The sequence below is a fragment of the Chionomys nivalis genome, chromosome 5 (assembly GCF_950005125.1).
Source record: "Chionomys nivalis chromosome 5, mChiNiv1.1, whole genome shotgun sequence".
Lineage (NCBI taxonomy): Eukaryota > Metazoa > Chordata > Mammalia > Rodentia > Cricetidae > Chionomys > Chionomys nivalis.
Window position 1 is genome coordinate 87,540,695 of NC_080090.1, and position 19,562 is coordinate 87,560,256.

The window sequence follows — 19,562 nt, forward strand, 5'->3', positions numbered from 1 at the left end:
GCATTCCACCACTGAGCTAAATTCTCAACCCCTAAACTCTTTTTCTTTAACTGAATACGTTAACTGAAGAATATATAATGTGCTATGAACTTCGTTTTGTTGTTTTAAAGCCTAGTGAAGTATCTTCTTTTTTCCAGCACAAGATTAAAGAGCACGCCAGACCTGAGTATTGGTCTGTAGTGCTAGCTACTGGGGAGGCTGAGGCAAAGGATTATAAATCTGAGGCTTACCTGGTCTATGTAGTGAGTTCCAGGCCAGCCAGAGCCACACAGTGAGACCGTGTCTCAAAAACAAAAACAATGCAAAAAGAGGGAGAACTCTTATACTGTATGGTGGCTAACTAATCACTGCTTCAGGGTTTCCTATCGTAAGTTTTGGACCTAGACTACTCAGCTACAATTTGCTATTCACAGAGAAATCCCTAGAGAATGGATAACTTAAAGATGAAAGTTGATTTTTATCTGGCTTTCATGGCATAATATCTATAATGGCTTTAGAAGAATGTAAATAATTAACACTGCTAAGCAGCATACATTGATAATTTTCTGACAAACTTGTGTCTAACACTATTTCCCATATTAAAGCAGTCATTACCAATATAGCATATGATAACCAGTACCCATGAAAACCTGACAGCCTGCTCTTTTTTTTAAATATTATATTTAGTTGTATATTTTGTGTGGCTGATATAGGAGTGGGTATTAATTCTTATTCAGGAACATAGAATCACATTATCTTGTGAAACTTCCTATTTGAAGTCAAGAATATACCAATCCTGGGCAGAGGGGCAGGGGAGGAGCAGCAGCTTTTTTAGAAGAAAAGAACTGGCTTAAGTTAAATTGAGGTAATTAATTTGAAATCACAAATAAAATAGAAGCTCCATTTAAAAAAAACATTTGCATATCTTTATTAGCAATGTTAAAATTGACCAATTAAATATTTTAAATAGAAAATCTATAAAACATTACACATAATCATAGTTCATTCATCGGATACACTCTTCTGCTGAAATTTCTAACACATCTTCATCTGTACATTCTTCTGTCTCTGGCAAGTTGCCCCAGAGTAGGAAGTTTACACCTGGAAACAAGAGGCCACAGAGTTAGTTCTCTAGGGCTGACTACTGCAGTTCAGACATGGCATATAAAACTTTACATGCTGAGCTTCTCGTATAGAGTATGGTGACGCTAGTGAAGATAACAGCAGGGAAGGATCTCTTACAAATGAAACCATCTAATATCCATCTATGACATGAACATTCTTTAGACTCTTAAGCAAGACCTTGAATGTTGGACTCTTAGAGCTCAGAAGGAACTCTGGAGTTCCATCTGCTCCAATCCTGCCTCCAGCTACACAATGCCATTCATACCCTACATTGATAACTTAAAAAATATATTTTAGCCAGATGGTGGCGGCACATGCCTTTAATCGCAGCACTCAGGAGACAGAGGCAGGAGACTCTCTGAGCTTGAGGTCAGCCTGGTCTACAGAGTGAGTTCCAGGACAGCCAGGGCTACACAGTGAAAGCCGTCTCGAAAACCAACAACAAATATATATATGTCAATGATTTTAAGAATAGAGATTGCATAAGGTTCTTTTAGGTCGAGTGCTTCTTTGTGGGGTGTAAGGGGCAAATTTCTCAATCAGTCATTTACTATATGGAATAGTAGTTAATGTAATTTTCTAATCAAGACAGGAAGGGCCTGGTGGCACAGGCTATAACCCCAGCTACTGCGGTGACTAAGGCAGAATGACTGCAAGTTCAAGGCCATCTTGGACAACTTACTAAGACACTGTCTCGAAAAGTAAGAGGCTTCAGTGGGAGAGCAAGTTGTGGAGTCCTTGCCTAAGAAGTGTGAAGCCCTAGGTTCAGTCCCTGGTACACTGGGGTTAAAGCAGTCAATTATAAAAGGGTCTCCTAAAGTATGTGGACTCTAGAATACAAGCCATCAAGGTAGAGCTGTACTTTAGGACTAGGTTACAGAGTCACTGTAACAAACAATAATCTGAAACAGTACTGACAGAGAATAATCAGGACCCATTTCAAAGACCCAGCACAGGTGCAGAGAACTAGACCAAACACACTGAGGACAATAAGATGACTAAAAATAGTAAATTAGGAGAGAATAAAAACTGTCATGAGACAACCTCAAGCTGCTTAGCTGGTAGCATGAGCAAAGGAGGAGCCAGCAGCTCAGGGTATCCACTCCACACTGAGACAGAGGCCATAGTTTCTGCCACGATTGGCATTTTTACTACAAGTATACAGAACTGTAGACAACAGATATTACTGCTTTGTGTTATCAAAAATTTTGTTGTTATCGTGTTTTGCTTTTTAAAGATAGCCTCATGTAGCCTAGGTTAGCCTCTAACTAATGTAGCTGAGGATGGCCTTGGACTCTTGATTTTCTACTTCTACCTTCCAAGTGTTGCGATTACAAGCATGTACCACTATATCTGGCTAAAATTTTTGTAGAATGGCATTATACCAAACATATACTTGGAATTTGTCTCATTCATCTTATTTCTGAGTGGCTAAAATTTTTATGGAATGGTATTAAACTATATGTATTTTTCTAAGTTATCTCATTCACCTTATTTCTGAGTGCTATGGCACACAAGTGGAGCAAAGAATGGAGGACACCAGGTTGAGACAAGGCATTCCATGTTTCTGCACACTGTGCTGTACATTTCAGCCATGTTGGCATGTGAACTTCCAGGCAATTCTCCTGTCTCCATCCCTCACTGGGATTGAACTCAGCTCATCAGACTTTGCAGCAAATGCTTTTACCTGCTGAGCCATCTCTTCTGCCTAAATCTTGTAAAATGTGTTGAAAATATAGCCCGACGGAATATTTGGTTAAAGTTTATGGGATGGGGGTTGTGCATGAACCATTATTAAAAGTTAACTTTGGTTCAAGGCAGTTGTCAGTTATAAGTGGCAGAGGAGTTACCATAAAAAAATTAACCTGTATCTGCAGAGAGTCATTTTTTTTATTGTTAAATAGCAAGTAATAATCTTTTTTTTCTATTTTTATATCTTTTTTTTAAAATTTATTTATTTATTAAAGATTTCTGCCTCCTCCCCGCCACCGCCTCCCATTTCCCTCCCCCTCCCCCAATCAAGTCACCCTCCCTCATCAGCCTGAAGAGCAGTCAGGGTTCCCTGCCCTGTGGGAAGTCCAAGGATCTCCCACCTCCTTCCAGGTCTAGTAAGGTGAGCATCCAAATATTCCTACATGATTTTTGGCTTTGTATTGTTTTGTATCCTTCCCTGTTATGGAAAACCACTTGTGCTAGAAAAAAATGTAAAGTTCTTTGCAAACACTGTTAACTATAAAGAAAATCTGCAAGCCTATGTAAACATAATTTAGCTAAAACCTTGTTATCAAAAATTGTAAATTTTAAAATGCCTTAAGCATTTTTAACATTTAACATTTTTAACCTTGACATTGTAAAACTTCCTTTGTCCATGCCTAATGCCTATAAAAAGGGGCACTGAACCCATTCCCTGTGCCACAATTTCAGAAACCTAAATTCTGACTGTGTTCCCAGTTATCTGATAAACTGTTTGTGGCCTGCAGTGATTATTGGAATAAAGTTTGCTTCTAATTTTATAAATAAATAAAAAAAAAGAAAATACAGCCTGTCATTTCTGGGCCCAATTTACCTCAGCACCAAAGAGACATGAAGATGGTTGAAGCAGTGGGAATAAACAAGTTTATCTTGTTTGAAAGAGATACTGCAATCAAATCAGGAAAGAAGTTCTTATCTGGAGTTACAGAATACATAGATATCTACCATGCTCTTCTCCATAATGGTTTTGTGTTTGAATTGCTTAGGGAAAAATTATTTCCTAATCCCCACCCCAAGAATAAATGGTGATCTGCTTCTGGAAACATGTGCAGTGGAGCTGACCAGGCAGCAAGGAATTAAGACAAAATCTAAGTGAAAATTAGAGTCCATAAAAGTAAATGGAGAGCTTTGAGATATTCTAGGGAATCTGAGCTGAGATTTCTCAAGTGTATTTGGAAAAGCTCTGAGAAATTAGGTTTTATGTATAGTCTAACACAGACTTTTTAGAGAACTTGCATGCAGAACATTCTAGAATGCAGGACTTGTACATCCATTCCTTTGGTGTAACTTATTCAGGGGACTCAAGGGCTGTTCCAAAGCCGTAGGAAATCTCCCTTTGACAAGCATCTAGCAAATCTTACTTTAAATTATAGTAATAGGTTACAAAGGAGAAGTTTGATATATTTGGAGTCTGTACTCAGGAACTCTGAAGCAACTTAGCACAATTGGTTCAAAGGAGAAAAAAATAAATGAGGAGATTGGATCTGACAGAAGAGCCACCTTCCTCTCTCTGCCTAGGAGGAAGGAAATCCGGTCTACATCTGTTTCTCATGGATTAGAGTCAGTGCAAATCAAAGAATGCTGGTCTTTTATGTTTGAAAAATTGACCAATATTCTAAAGTAAATCAAAACTGAAAAATCTCCACCCTGTGTTTTGAATCCTATGAAGCAGGAAAAGCAGAATCAAAGCTGAAACTTTCTTTAATGTGTTCCATGGGCGACCCAAATATAAAGTGTAAAGCTTAAATTAGGAGCCTATATTTTACTTGGGGAGTTTGAGGAGCTTGAAAATGACCATCTTAACAGCCATAGTTTTAAATTAAAAGACCAAAGTGATGGACTAAGAGCTACTGTTGAATCCCAGGCCAAAAAACAAAAACAAACAAAAAAACCCCACAAGCATAATTGGAAAGTTTAAAACCCTTGACAACCTAGCTTGCAATTCATGATCTCTTGGTCTACCATAGCAAATCTCTCTCTTTCTTTCACACACATACACACCCTACACTGTAAATAAAAAATAAAGATGTTAAAAATCTATAATATACTTTCTTTTTCCTTCTTCCTTCTATATGTGTGTGCACACATGTATGTATGCAAAGGTCAGAGGAGGGTACTGGTGTTCTGCTGTGTTACTCTCTACTTATACCTTTGATACAGTCTCTCACTGAACTTGAAGCTTGCTATTTTGGTTAGATTGATTGTCAGGGAGGTCCTGTTTCTGTCCACCTAGTAAAGGGGGTTATAGGTACAGTCAGTCATGCCTGGCTTTTTCATGGGTACTGGGGGTCCAAATGCAAGCCTTTAGCCGTGTGCAGCTCTTACCCACTAAACTGTCTCTCTAGGCTCCAGTACATTTTCTTTACTAACTTAATTAATGTAACATATTGGTCTTAATATTTTCTTTGACTAGAATTCTACTGTAACTTATTAATATATGTTTATATATATAGTTTTAAATTTATTAACTTTTTTATGTGTATGCATGCTTGTCTACTCGTCTGTATGCACACCACAGTATGCAGGAGCCTGTGGACATGAGAAGAGGGCATTAGATTATCTGGAACTGCAATTACACACAGTTATGAGATGCTAATATGGATGCTGAGAACCAAACCTTGGTCCTCTGCAAAAGCAGCAAGGCTCTCAACCACTGAGCTATCCCTCCAGGCCCTGAAATATATTTATCTTGAAGAACTGTCAAATAGAGGCTACTCAGTTTCCTTCCCATTCGTCACTGCCCTGGCGGGCCCCTTCCTCCTTTCTTTACACACATGTGTGCATGTATACACACCTTTCACTATCCATATACTGTCTTCAAAAGCTCTCTGTAATCAGGATATGTATTATGGTACTACTTCACAGTAATAAAATGCTAGTTTAAAAAGACCAATGTGGGGGGTCTGGAGAGATGGCTCAGCGGTTAAGAGCACTGCCTGCTCTTCCAAAGGTCCTGAGTTCAATTCCCGGCAACCACATGGTGGCTCACAACCATCTGTAATGAGGTCTGATGTCCTCTTCTGGCCTTCAAGCATACAGAATATTGTACACATAATAAATAAATAAATATATAAAAAAAATAAAAAAAATAAAAAGACCAATGTGCCAAGTATGGTAGGACTACCTATAATCATTTTGGAGGCTAAGGCAGGAGGACTGAACCAGCCTGGGCTACTTGTGACTGTCTCAAAAAGACAACAACAAAGCCTAAGCCATTGAGATAAGTCTGAAGCCTTCTCTTAATTCAGCGATCAGTGGTGATGAGTTTTGGCTGATAGTTTCATAACTGAACGTGGGGGGAAAGTGGACCAATGTTTTGCTTTTGATGATCCCAGGTTTCACTCTGTGAAAGTTTCAGGGGTTCCCCTCAAGTACTGACAGATATGTTACAAGGAATGTATACATCGATTGTTTCTTACCAGTGGAATCTAGTCTGTTAACACCATAAACCGCCTGGCTGTGAAACATCCAGAAGTGTCCATTGTTGCAGGAAAGAAGGCAGGAACTACATGGAACAATCACATGATAGCCTACAATGTTCCCACTTAAAAAAAAAAAAAAGCAATTGTTAGTAGATAACATCGATAGCAGGTAAATACCTGGCTCACAGAGGCATCTGTCTGCTAATGTAAACAGGCTATGTAAGGGTCAGTCCTCTCCAAGTGGCCTGTTGCTGGCAATGAGAAGGGAGCTTACTCAGACAGTACTCACAGGTCTACAGTCTGTAAGCGAGACAGTATTTATTCAGACAGTACTCACAGACCTACACAGTCTGTAAGCGAGACAGTACTAATTTATTTGTGCATTTCTTTGCTCAGATTATTTTATTCATACTCTCTTGGGATGTGATTTGTTATGGAAAGTACTCAAGACTGATACAGAGAAAATGTATTAAATAAACTGAGATCTATGGGTGAAGGATTTTGCTAGGTTCAGGAATATAACAAGGTAAGTTTTTATAGGTCCAAGCTCTTAAAATTGTTCAACAAAGCGGGGAGTGGGTGAGGGAGGGGTCCTTTAAACATAAGACGGCAACTCCCATTTAGTTGCAGTGGTTTTGGAGGAATTCAGAAAAGAAGCAAATCTCCAGGCCCCAGAGAGTTGAAAATGGTTTGTCTTCAGCAGATCACCAAGTTCCTCATTCTCCCATTTTCTTTTCATGAGTTTCATGCTAACTACAGTGAACAAACAGGGATTGTTTTGTTCCTTCTTCTTCTTCTTTTTTTTTTTTTTTTTTTTTTTGGTTTTTCGAGACAGGGTTTCTCTGTGTAGCTTTGGCTATCCTGGAACTCGCTCTGTAGACCAGGCTGGCCTTGAACTCACAGAGATCTGACCGCCTCGGCCTCTCAAGTGCTGGAATTAAAGGTGTGTGCCACCAGTGCCTGGCTTTTCTTTTTTTAAAAAATGGCATCACAAGTTGTTTATACCTTGATGGTGAAAACTCTAATGATAGCTCTGTACACCAAATACAGAAATCTGAGGCTTGTTAGTTAGGCTAGGCTGGCTGGTGAGGGAACTCCACAGATCCTCCTGTCTTCATCTGGGAACTGCAGTGCATACTACCCGTCCAGAGCTGGGATTGCAAGTGCATGCTACCCCATCCAGCTCAAGTTCAGAGCCTCCTATGTCTGCTGCAAGTCTTTGACTGGTGGAGCCACCTTCTCTGCTCTCTGATTTTTATGAATGTAAATCCCATTGTTACCTCTTAGATTACACAGGTTTATTGGGAGCAGATATTTGCGAATGCACTTTGAAAAACTACAACTCTTATTTGAAAAGTATCACAAAGATTCTTTTAAAACAATAATTCCGGGACTGGCAAGACGGCTCGGTGGGTAAAAGCACTTGCTTCTAAGCCTCAGATCTTGAGTTCAAGTTCAATCCCTGGGTCTCCAATGGTAGAAGGAGAGAACCAATTCTCACAGATTGTCTTCTGACCGCCACACGTGTCAGGGCACACATATGCTATACACACATACCCATACACATAAATAAATAGGTAAATGAATAAATGTAATTAAAAATAGCTCTAAGGAACAAATGTTCTTTCAGTGGCTCACTGTCTGGGTTATATCAATGTTCAGTGCAGCCCACAGAATCTTTCTGTAGGTTTTCGTGTCAGTATCTACCTTCGAAACTCAGACTGTCTACAACAACGCCACGAATTACCATTTTTTTTTTTTTTTTTTTTTTTTTTTGGTTTTTCGAGACAGGGTTTCTCTGTGGTTTTGGAGCTGGTCCTGGAACTAGCTCTTGTAGACCAGGCTGGTCTTGAACTCACAGAGATCCGCCTGCCTCTGCCTCCCAAGTGCTGTGACGAATTACCATTTTAAACACGCGATGTCCTTCAGTTTGCAGCTGCAGATTCCAGTGAAATAGCATCTTCCAATGAAATCCACGGTGCTGGAGGAGAACAAAGTTTATAGTCAAATATATAGAGGTTTGAACTCTGAAAAAATATACAAATTTGCCATATGTTCCTTCTAAAAAATTGTGTGTCACTTGGGATGGAACTCAGGACCTTACAAATGCTAGGCACATTGCCCGACCTTTGAGCTATATTCCTAGGATTCCATCTCACTTTTTAAAATGTACAGTTTAAAACTGAATATGGCCACATTGTCTTGGGACACTTCAGACCATCTTCATTTTGCAAAGTGGAAACTATACTTATTATATATCAGCTCTCCGTTTCCCCTCCACCCACCCCCAGCTATCAATGTTCTCCTTCAGATATGTCATATAAGCAGTCACAGTGTTTATCGTTTGGTAATGGTGTATTTCACTTAGCATAACGTACTCAAGGCTCATCTCCATTGCGACATGTGACGGGATTTCTCTAAGGCAGCCTTCTAGGTGTCCACTTACTAGATGAGTCAATGGAGATTTAGACTGTTTGTCTATCTCTTAGTTATCTCATAGTTATCAGTTGTGAATAAAAGATGCTGCTCTGAATTCTTTGGATATATACCTATAAGTGGAATTACTATATTATATGGTAATTCTGTGATTCTGTGTTAATAACTCAAGAACCACCATAGTGGCTTTATCATCTCACATTCCTGCAGTATGTAAGGGCCCTGATTTCCCACAGCCTCACCACCAAAGGCTCTTTTAATTGTAGTTGTCACAAATTTCATAAATCCAGAGCTGAACTAGCCTCTAAAATATAAGTACAGTACAGTTTTAAAAGTTTGGGTAATATTTGCGCTCACTATAAACAGTTGGCAGATTGTCTACTGAAAATCACTCTGCGAGAGCTGGAGGAATGGCTCCGTGTTTAAGAGACTGTACTGCTCCTGCAGAGAACTGGGGTTCAGTTCCCAGGACCCACATCATGCAATTTACAACTTCCCTCTCCAGGGGATCTTACACCTCCAGTCTTCGAGGGCACCTGTGCATGAATCCACCACTCCTCAAACATACACACTCTTAAGATAATGGAAAAAAAAAGTAAGATAAATCTTAAAGAACAATGCATTCACTGATCCACACATAGTAGATGAATCCATTATGACTTCAGCAAAGAAAAAAGCAGTGAAAAAGACCTGAGCTTATGCTAGACCCTAACACGTAACATCTCACCCGAGGTGTCCTTATGACCACAGCTATTATAAAGATGGAAGAATATTTCAAATTTGTGTGTGAGCATATTTAACTAAAACAACACATGGATTATAGAACCTTTGGGACATTAGGTTCCACGATTTTATCATCTAGTGCTTTTTTTTTGGCACAATACCAAGTGCACACACACAAACTTAAAATATTATCCCATTTATCTCTGTAATGAATGACTACACATAAGCCAATTCATAAAAGATTTCAAGGGGTGAACAGGCTATATATAACTTTACTTGCCTATATTTTAAAACGTTCAAATTTACTATCATTATTAATCATGAATTTCACTTTAAAAGATTACCCACTTCTTTCCAAATGACTGTTAAAGACTTGCTTCAGTGAGAACGGTGTTTGGATAAGGCACTGAGCCTCAGAGCCATCTTAAGGGATGTACGGTCACGTGACTGTAAGTGCCTGGAAACATGACCTCAGTACTGACCACTGTGGGTAAACCACAGACATCGTCCAGACAGTCTGCCCACTTAGATAAACTCCAAGGGAATCATCACACTGTTGAGTGGCTGGAACACCAAATGATAACCTTGACTCCCAGAGATCCCTGCCATCTACTGCCCAGTGAGCTAAAGGGCTGCCCGCCCGACTTACTCGGTAGGAGGGATGTCTGTAGAGTAAAGGTCTATGTCAGTGTTGGCCAGCAACACAGCCTTCATCCCCCTAGAGCTGAGCACCTGTTTACAGAACTTGCAACACAGGATGGACACGCAACGGTCCTTGAAAGTGCAGCTGTTGGTAGACATAGCGTCCCACGTAGAACGAGGTACAGAATTTGGAAAAGGGCAAAACCGTTCGAGCTTTGATTCCCCGCGGCTAAAAACCAAGTGTGTGGGGGGGGTCTTTGAGTTCTCTAAAGCTCTAAAATCAGGAAGACAGTTCTGTTTTCCTGATGGAAAAGTAAAATTAGTATTTATTGGGTGGGAAGAGCAAACTTTAGTTCCTTTTGACTTGGCGGGGAGGGAAGAAGGGAATGGAATTGGAGGTGGGGAGAGACAAGTAGGGGGAAGGGAAACTTTAAACCGGCTTTCACTTTCTGTGGTCTCCAAAGGTCCTCTGCTCTTCGGCTCCCGCCCCCGAATCCAGCGATTCCCGGTTCCCGGAGGGGGGGGGGCGCTTCTCTTTAAAGCCTCGCCTCGCGGACCACTCCCAGCGCGAGTCCCGCCCGCAGAGCGCTCCGAGGCCTCTTCGCAGGGTTCCAGGCCCCCCAGCCCTTTCCTTCCACGCCGCTACGGTCCTGTCCCGCGTCCCTTCTCCTGGCTCGGCCGCGGGCCCCCTCCCTTGCTCCCACGGCTCTCGGCGTCCTCGCTCCCTCAGCTCGAGCACTTGCCACCCTGAAAGTCTCTCCCACAGCGGCCGCTCCGGAGCGAGCAGGGGTGTCGGATGCGGTCGGGGAGAGGCCGCCGCCGAGGCTCAGTCCGCGCTGGAGTCAGTCACCGAACACGCCGGGCTCTGCTCTTTCTTCCGCTTTCTCTGCTTTTTCTAACACGCTGTCAGTTTGAATTGCCTGCGCCGAGCACGGATTGGGAGGACTAGACTTCGCCCCAGTCCCACATTGGAAGGCCCGGGGCCTTCTCCTGACGTGAGCGCAGAGGCCTCTCCCCGGTAACGGTGCCGAGGTCAGACCGGCTCTCTGATTGGCCCAGCTTGGCTAGGCCTCTAAACTCATTGGCCAGCATCTGCTTGGGTTCACCCTCCTTCCCCTGTGAACTTGGAAGACACGCCCCGGGATTCTTATTGGTAGATTCTCTACGGTCCTCTACTGCTTATTGGCTAAACGTCCCTCCACCTTTCCCCGGTCCGATTGGACTTGTCTTCTCTGGAGAGTTTGTGTTTGGTTGTCCGTTCCATTTAATCCCGCCCATCAGTTCTACTTTAGGGTTCCACAGGCCGGGGAGGAGCTCACTCTGGGACTGCGCTTAGGCAGCTAGCGTTTGCCACACCTCTAAGTTCCGTCAGCCCCGCCCCTACTCCGGGCTCCTAGGGATCTCTTATTCCTATTGGCTAGAGGCCCCATCGGTCGATAGAAAGCGGGTGGTGATTGGCGAGGGGGTGGGCTCTGCTTCCCGGCGGGGTCTTGCGGAGTTGGCGGAGTCTCCTTAGGGAACTGGGGGGCCGAACTGCGTAGAAGAGGGTGGCGGGGAGGAGAGCGCTAAGTGGGAAGCGGAACCCGGGGCCTGGGACCCGTCGCGGCAGAGCCAGGTAAAGGCTCCTTCCCCCTTCTCTCTCCGTAGCCTGGCCGCTCGCTGCCCTGTCTGAACAAACCCGGACTGGGCGGGTGGACGCGGCGCGGATGCTGCTGCTGCTGCTGCTCTTGCTCTCGGCGCCGCCTTAGCGGTGCCGCCGCCCACGGTCCTCACAGCGCCCTCCTCGGCCCGCGACCCTCCAAATCCCCCAGTACAGTCCATAATACTTCTCGGGACTGCTCATCTCCCCGCCCATCCCTGCATTGCCGAGGACTGTCCTCACGCGGCGACACCGCCCGCCCGCAGCCCCTTTGCACACGGCTGGCAGGGTCCACCTCGGGGCCTCGCCGTAACGGTCCGCTGGCCTCGTCCCTGCTCTCCCGGCCTTGGCTGGCAGCCCAGGACCGGGAAAGATGGGGGTGTCCCTCACGACTTGCGGGGCTCTTTCTCCGTCTAGCCCTGCGGTCTGTCTCTCAGGGCTCTCCACCCACTCCGATATCCCAACCTCATGCGGGTCCCCAAAGTTGCCAACATCCTGCACTTCATGTCGCAGCCCACCGCGGTTTCTCCCACCGCTTTGCCCCCCAAAGCCGTCTTCTCGGCGCCCTCTCTGGTCATTCAAGCTTGGGTCGCTCGGCTGGCCCGGGCTATCTCCCGCCTCAGGACCCCACCTCACGCCCGCCTCCCGCTTCCTGCCTGCCCGCCCGCCCGCACCGCGCGGCCTCTGCTCGCTCTTCCTGCGCGCGGCCCTTCCTCCAGCCGCCGGGAGTAGGCGACACTGCCTGGAGCCGCCCGTGCGCCGGCGGGGACAGGGCGGCCTAAGGAGTCAGGGGCCCTCCGCAGCACTGGAGCCCTAACCTCAGCTTCCCTGCCGCCGCCTCCCGCGCCTCCTAGAGCGACTCTCACTGATGCCTCCCACCCGACTGGGATTGGGTGCGGTATTTGTGATCCCTGGGCTTGGGGGACAAAAAATATTGGGGATGCCATTTAGAGGCACCCTCGTCCCTGGCTTGAGGGAGGCGACCGCTGCTCTCCGTCTCCCATCCCCCGGGGTTTCCCGGTTTAGACCCTCGCCTCTAGCCCGTTTCCTGCTTCTGCAGACCACATTGTTTTCCTGGATGTCCCGTGCGGAGCGGGCCCTTCCTGCAGTCCTTCCCCCGTTGCCCCCCCCTCGTCCCGTGTCGTGCCTCCCCGCCCCCCCGCTTTGCTGCCAGGAGAAGCTAGTTACCAAAAACAAAACAACTGGGAGGAGGGGCAGGAGGGGAAGAAAAGTTGTGCCTGTCTGGTTTGTCCCTCTGGTACTGATCCTGTGGACGTCTGGGAGGTGCCCCAGCAGGGGGTCACGGGCCGCGTCGCGGGCTCGGCGGGAGGGCCCCTGTTAGGTTAGCTGGGCTGGGGAGAAGCACCGAGGTGCCGCAGTCCCCACCCGCAGCTCTGCTTTCCCGCCGCAGTCCCCGCCCGGAGCACGCGCTGCCTGCCGCTCCCAAAGTGTTCTCTTTCTGCCTTAAAACAAGCTGGAGGGAGCTTTTTTCCCTCTCCCTTCCTCCCTCGCCATGCGGGGTCTTCGGGCCGAGCGGGCGGTGTTCAGCCGAGATGAATGAGCCAAAGCTGGACTCCGAGTGTCATCCCCGACCCCACCCCTGTTGCGATTAGGATCTGCGCTCGGACTGATCGCCCCCTCCCCCCTTTTTATGCATTTACAGGCTAGTGAACCGGAGCAAACGACTTCCAATCCACTCCGCGCTGCAACGGCACCCTTTTGGGATTTGATTTGCAGCATCTCTGAGCTGGTACCACAAAAAAAAAAAAACAAAAAACAAAAAACAAAAAAACCCGCGAAGCACGCCTAGCCCTCCCCTGGCACCCCGAGACAAACCCACTCCCTCCCGGGGACACAGCTGGGCGCGTCCACACCCCCGCATCCCATACACCATGTTGTGCGGAAGGACTTCCACTCCCCGCCTGTGTCGTTGATGTCAGACCCCAGGCCAGCCTCAGGGCGCTGCAGTTCTCCTGGCTTAGGCTGCGGCTGTGGCTAGGGCTTTAGTACACAAGCCAGCCGCCGCCGCCGCCGCCCCCCTCCGCGCCGGCCTCAGCGCCCACAGCCTGCATGTGTGTGCGGTAGCCGGCTGCCCATCCTGCCGCCCGTGTTACCCCGGAGCTCTGGAGACCACCGCGAGGGCTTTCTCTGCCCGTGGGAGAAGTGGCCTTGGAGGAATTGATTTCGGTGGTTGGATTTTTCTCGTGGATCTATCAAGTCACAATTCGAATTTGGAAGAAAGAAGGAAAACATGACGTCTCCAGCCAAATTCAAAAAGGATAAGGAGATCATCGCAGAGTACGATACTCAGGTCAAAGGTAAGGATTTTGAAAATTAGCATAGTGCATATGCTCTGCAGATCGGTGAGGCATGCGTTTCCACCCCAATTTTCAGGGCGTTCGTTTCTTGGGTGGAGCAGGTGGCAAGTTGACCCCCAGAGGTGGTTTCATAGGTGGACCAGAGTCTTGGAATGTTCAACAGTGTCAGGGGCCACAGACACTGGAAATGGGCTTTAGAAGTATCTGTGTGGGGCTGGCCATTATTTTGGCAGTTCTTTCCCAAAGGCTGAGTGGGGGAGGGGCAAGAGAGTCTCCCAGAGAGAAAAAGCTGCAATTCGCCTTTGGGTGTCTTGAGTCAGGCTTCCTTGAAGGACAGCTGCAATCTGACAGGTGTTTATTTCAAAGGTTGAAGAGAAGTCCAGACGGAAAGGCAGCCTTGAGAAGGGTATACCATTTGGAGGAACCTGGGAGAGGCGGGGTTTTTCTGGTGTACATGAGGTTTACCATGACACCGGATTCAGGAAGTCCTTAGCCATATTGGGTGCACCTTGTACTTGTCTGACCCATGGTCACCCTGCATACAATCAAAGATCACAGACTAGAAAGAAGACCATTCCAGCTGGCTTGCATCGGCAGCTAACCCTGAAGGAGTTGGATGGTTAGGGGTTGTCAGAGTAGTGCTGCAACTGGAAAATAGGAAGACATAATTGTTTAGCCCTTCTGTGCTGCCACCCTCTGCTCCAGGCTTTTAAAGGACCGTTTCCCTTTCAGCAAAAACGTGAAGGGGAAAGGCAGAATGTAGATCTGGGGAAACCAAGTGTGTCTCCCCACCTAGTCCACTGCTTAAATTGGCTTCTCAAATCGGAGCCCATACCCAAATAGCTTTTCCTTAAACAGCGTTCCTCTTAAGAGATGTCCATGCCTGTGAAGGAGCCCTAGCTTGTGTTTGTGCAAGGCACTACCCCTTCCTGACCGTCACTGCAAAGAGTCATGTGGCTTCAACCCATTGAGACCTTAGCTGGGAAGTAGGGGAGGTGGGTGGCCTTGAATGTTCCACCACATGGTTGGAGCTCTGAGTTTTTCCTTTGTTTCAGAGTACAGAGGGAGGGGCCCCTCCTTCTTTCCCTGCACCAATGTTAGAAGACCTTTTCCTATCTTAGAGGACTTGGGAAAGGCCATGACTCCCCTTTAATGCTTGCCTTGGTCGTGGGTTAGAGGTAGAGTGTGAAATGGGTAGTCCTTTTATCTCTTGGAAGGTTGAAAGGTAGTTTGAAATCATCATTGTATCTGCAGGATTTTTTTAAAAATATATATTATCAGTTTGGTCAATGCAGGAGGTGCCCTAAAGAACCTTCAGTCCACTTGACTGTAAATATTGGTCAGTTTTATTACAAGGATGGGGTAGTTGAGTAATGATAGCTCCAGCTGGATTGGAATTGAGAGACTTGTGGTTTTGAGTTATAACTGAGGTCTTGGCTTCTTGTCACTCACTATTCATAATCTCAGCCTGTTTTTGTAAACAATGCCCACTGGCCTCTATGTCCTGCCCAGATGCACTGTATTCTGCTCTTGCAATGCCCCCCCCTACAGTTTTAGACAGATATGTCATTAAAAAATGTGTCCTATTCGTAACTGTTGCCATAGGGAGTGTTAATAACTTTGACTTTCCCAGGTGGTTCTACAGAAGCACAGGATTTGACTGAGGCACTGTGACTTTTACGTTTTTTCCCCTTGTTCTTTTTTAAGGTTTAGTGCTGACAGGTATCAGAATTTGCTGTTATTTTCTTAATTGGTAACAATTTCTTATGAGTGTCTCAAAATTAAATACTTTGTGCATTTACAGATATTGTTCATTGAGATGATGTAATGCAGTTGGCTATTTGGAGTTTCTGTTCAACCCTGTCGCAGACTAGAAACTGTTTTATTTTGTGTCAATATTTTTCCATTGCCTCTACTCAGCAGTATAGAGTTTGGTAGGTGGTTGACCCTGATTTCTGTCTCAAAGAGGTGCCCCATGAATGCTTTTGGAACTGATTTGGTTTAGTCCCTCAGTTACAGCTGAGGAGAATGTAGAGAACTGAGGTTTGTTCAAGGTCACACAGCTAGGTGGTAGCAGATCTGAAGGTAGAAGTAGTTTTCTGACTTCGGTATCTTCATAGTGGAAATAGTATCTGATTGTGATGAAAAAAAATTAGGCAAAATTAGATGACGTATAATAGTAGTGATATGGTAACAGTTTACTTTGATGTTCATTATGCTCCATCACATCCCAAGGAGTGGTCGGGTGTAATTGTCACAGCCCTCCAGGAAGTATTTTTGCCATTTGAGAACATGAGGAAACTGAGTATGAGACGGTAAAACCCTTTCAAGGTCACACAATCAAAAGCGGCAGCTTTAAATCCTTGTTTATTTGTTAACTGTTTATTGAGTGCTTAGTATGTGTTCTAGGCCTTCATACATGAGCGAGGAAGACAGAATTCTAGACCCTTACAGAGCTTACATTCTAGAACTGTACTTCTGGTGGGAGGCCATAGAATTTGAATTCAAAGAGATGACATTGGAGTTGGTAATGTGGCTTACTACCCGACCTTCTATCAGAATTAAGAATTTCAGCTTTTTAATAAATTGTATTTTATTTGTTTTGCTTTTTAGAAACAAGATCTCAGTGTGTAGGCCAGGCTAGCCTGGAATTGACTAGTAACTCAGGTTGGGCTTGAATTCATGGCAGTCTTCCTTAGGCAACCTTGTGAGTCTGGGAATACAGGCGTGAGCCCGCACACTACACCAGAGCTTCAGTGTTTGGGCATTCTGTGGAACTCACGGTAATGCCAGATTTACTTCTCTTACAGATACCAAGATAAAAAATAATGTTATATGGAAATCAATCTGGTATGGTGGTTAAAAGTAAGGGTATTGGAGACAGAGAATCCAGGTTTCAATCTTTGATCTACTATGTTACATGCCTTGTCTGAGTCTCAGTTTCTTAATTGGAAAATTGGCAAAATAATGTGCATTTCCTATTCCTGTGAGAAGTAAAGAAGCTAGTCTGTAGATTTCATGTAGCAAGGGTCTGGCACCTGTAAGGACTCAGTGACTGGATAGTCTGCCTTCTTCAGAGAGCCTTCTTGCCAACTAGTCAGGCTGCACCGAGTGTTCACCTTCAAAGCACCAGCTGTTAAATGATAGGAAACCAGAGTAGGAATGAAACAAGTTCTAGTTTAAGTTCCTTGAGGAGTAACACAATGTGTCATGTGCCTCTCATTGAAATCCTTTGGCCATGCATGGTGACTTCTGCTTGTAATCCTAGCACTTGAGAGACTGAGGCAGGAGGATTGTTGAGAGTTTGAGGCCAGTCTGGAGTAAAGTGAGATCCTGTTTCAGCAAACCAAAACAGGCCACCACCAATAAAAAAATCAAACTCCCATACTCTTTGAACATTAATTTCCTTTTATGTATGAGTAGGTAAACTGTCTGAAAATATTGTTGCATGTGTCTCTGATTTTTAGTCAAAATTATTTGAATCAAGTAGATTCTAAATAGACATTGAACTCTGCTATTATTTTTGCCTCCTTGAAAGTGCCTGCTTGCATGTGCTCTGGAGAGTTTCTAGGTCTCAGCACCAGTCTTACCCCAGTGTGGAGCAATGGTCCCTTAGTCAGTCTGCTATGTGGCAGCCTTCTTAAAAACCACCATTGTTTCTGCCTTGTGGGTGTTTAGATTCCTTTGAAAAGTTCATGTGTTTCAATGTCCAGCTCACAAGCACTAATGTTCTTAGTCTTTTTACATGGCTTTTCTTTCCCTCCAAATTTATAAAGTCCTTTTATATACATGAGTTTCTGGAAATTCTTGACAGCCTTGATGAGATTCATGATTAGAAACTGGTGCCTGTTAGCATTATTGCTGGCACTTGAGCACTGGGTGGTGGTGAAGAATGGTACACAGAATAGAGATGATTGTCTGAGTGGGACTTGTGTGACTTCATATTACTGCCCACAATGCCACTAGGTCCTTTCTTAATTAAGTGTTAAGGGTTCTCTTTCCTCTCTGTTATTTCAGCTTTGTTCACCACTGAGTTAATAAGTAAAATAGTAAAATTATCATCATTTTTGTGTTTTGAGACAGGGCCAGCTGACCTCTCTGCCTGCCTGCCTCCTTCCTTCCTTCCTTCCTTCCTTCCTTCCTTCCTTCCTTCCTTCCTTCCTTCCCTCCTTCCCTTCTCCTCTCCCTTCCTCCTACGCTCACTCCATCCTTTTTCTTCCTTTACCTCTCTCTCTCTCTCTCTCTCTCTCTCTCTCTCTCTCTCTCTCTCTCTCTCTCTCTTTCTTTCTGACAGTGTCTCTATGTACTCTGGCTGTCCTTGAACTCTCTATATTGACCAGGATGGCCACAAACTCACAGAGATCCTCCAAGACAGATTCTTACTATATATATGTTGTACTTGAACTCACAGTGATCCTCCTACCTTAGCCTCCCAAATCGGGGATTACAGCGTACACTACTATGGTCAGAGAGAAATGAAATTTTTATAATTTTCATCTGGAACATTTTGATTGGAAAAGCACAAGCAATTTCCTGGGATAGTTTAACTCTTTTGGTACTCTTTGGTAGCTGGAGATGAAATTTTAACTCTAACCTATTGTGTGTGCACGTGTGCTTGGGAATGTCAATTGGTGATATTAAACAAGCTTGTTCTCAGGAGAGGGCTGAGAAGTTCCTAGCTCATGCCAACAAAGGTCTTTTCCCTGCAGTGTCTTTCCTCCCAGCCTCCACCCTTTACTCCCTAAGGAGACTTTAAATATAATCAGTTTGTGGAAAGCTGCAGTAAAGCAGCTCTTTGGAATCCTCAAGCAGATGTTGTCATCTTTCTGGGAGGTGACTGAGTGCTCTTCTTCCCTCATTTAGGGAACGTGAAGACTCAGCAATAAGGTAGACACCTAGAAGAAAATAAAACTCTTGGAAAAATCAAGCACGCAGGTTTGCAAGACCCTGAAGGAAGGTGATAATGCTAGGGGTTAGGCCATGCTGTGTGACTGCAAAACACCAGTGGCTGGAAACTGTGTTTATGAATACTTCTTAGCTTTATGTTAGGCATTCTCTAGGAAGAATAGGGACAGAAATTTCCTTGGGAGAAACCCTTTGGGATCTCATTGATTTTTGTACCACTCAGGCTGAAAGCCAAAGATAAGCCCTTGTGAAGTTTATAGAATATGACTTGGCCTGGTGTATTTTCAGCATCAGCTAGCTCTCAGGTACTGATTTTTAAATCCCACTGTCTGCTCCAGAAAACTGAGCTGCCTGGTGTGGTCCCTGTAGAGCTCCCTTCTTCAATAAAGCCTTTCTTTAGGAGAGTCATGTCTGCCTCACATCCTAGACATCTGACGGCTACAGTAGGAAAATACTGAAAGTAAAAACAGTTGATGTATGTTTTAGTAATAAAATTCAAGAGAACAATTTTATTTATTTGTTTGTTTATTTTTATTTATTGGTTTTTCGAGACAGGTTTCTCGAAAGATAGGCTTTGGAGCCTATCTTGGAACTAGCTCTTGTAGACCAAGCTAGCTTCAA

General features: G+C 44.7%; 2 protein-coding genes across 7 annotated transcripts in view; one reads left to right on the plus strand and one right to left on the minus strand.

The window, feature by feature from the left end:
• Positions 1-985: 985 nt before the first annotated feature.
• On the minus strand, positions 986-10,661 carry Fam72a (family with sequence similarity 72 member A). 2 transcript variants are annotated; one of them, XM_057770308.1, is made up of 4 exons: positions 10,087-10,661; positions 8,182-8,259; positions 6,276-6,400; positions 986-1,080 (listed from the first exon to the last, which is right to left on the minus strand). In XM_057770308.1, exons 1-4 carry the CDS (start codon positions 10,236-10,238, stop codon positions 986-988), a joined length of 450 nt encoding a protein of 149 aa, XP_057626291.1. In that variant the 5' UTR covers positions 10,239-10,661. The 2 variants fall into 2 exon arrangements, with proteins under 2 accessions (XP_057626291.1, XP_057626292.1); XM_057770309.1 differs by lacking the exon at positions 6,276-6,400 and having other exon boundaries at positions 992-1,080.
• An 885-nt stretch (positions 10,662-11,546) lies between these two features.
• Srgap2 (SLIT-ROBO Rho GTPase activating protein 2) overlaps positions 11,547-19,562 on the plus strand; it is a 219,951-nt gene continuing 211,935 nt past the window's right edge. For 2 of the 5 annotated variants that reach the window (XM_057769174.1, XM_057769173.1), the window contains exons 1-2: positions 11,552-11,694; positions 13,382-14,036. In XM_057769174.1, coding sequence (XP_057625157.1) covers positions 13,970-14,036 — 67 coding nt within the window. In that variant the 5' untranslated portion in view covers positions 11,552-11,694; positions 13,382-13,969. Of the gene's footprint in view, positions 11,695-12,468; positions 12,612-13,381; positions 14,037-19,562 lie in introns of those variants that run through there. The other 3 variants (XM_057769172.1, XM_057769170.1, XM_057769171.1) reach the window with 3 other exon arrangements.

What these genes read in the sequence shown, in the direction of transcription:
- Fam72a (XM_057770308.1), bottom strand. Translation starts at nt 10,238, where the DNA reads ATGTCTACCAACAGCTGCACTTTCAAGGACCGTTGCGTGTCCATCCTG. An exon ending in ACAGACATCCCTCCTACCGA is followed by an intron (nt 8,260 to 10,086) that starts GTAAGTCGGGCG and finishes GTTCTCCTCCAG; the next exon opens with CACCGTGGATTTCATTGGAA. An exon ending in GACATCGCGTGTTTAAAATG is followed by an intron (nt 6,401 to 8,181) that starts GTAATTCGTCAC and finishes TTTTTTTTTAAG; the next exon opens with TGGGAACATTGTAGGCTATC.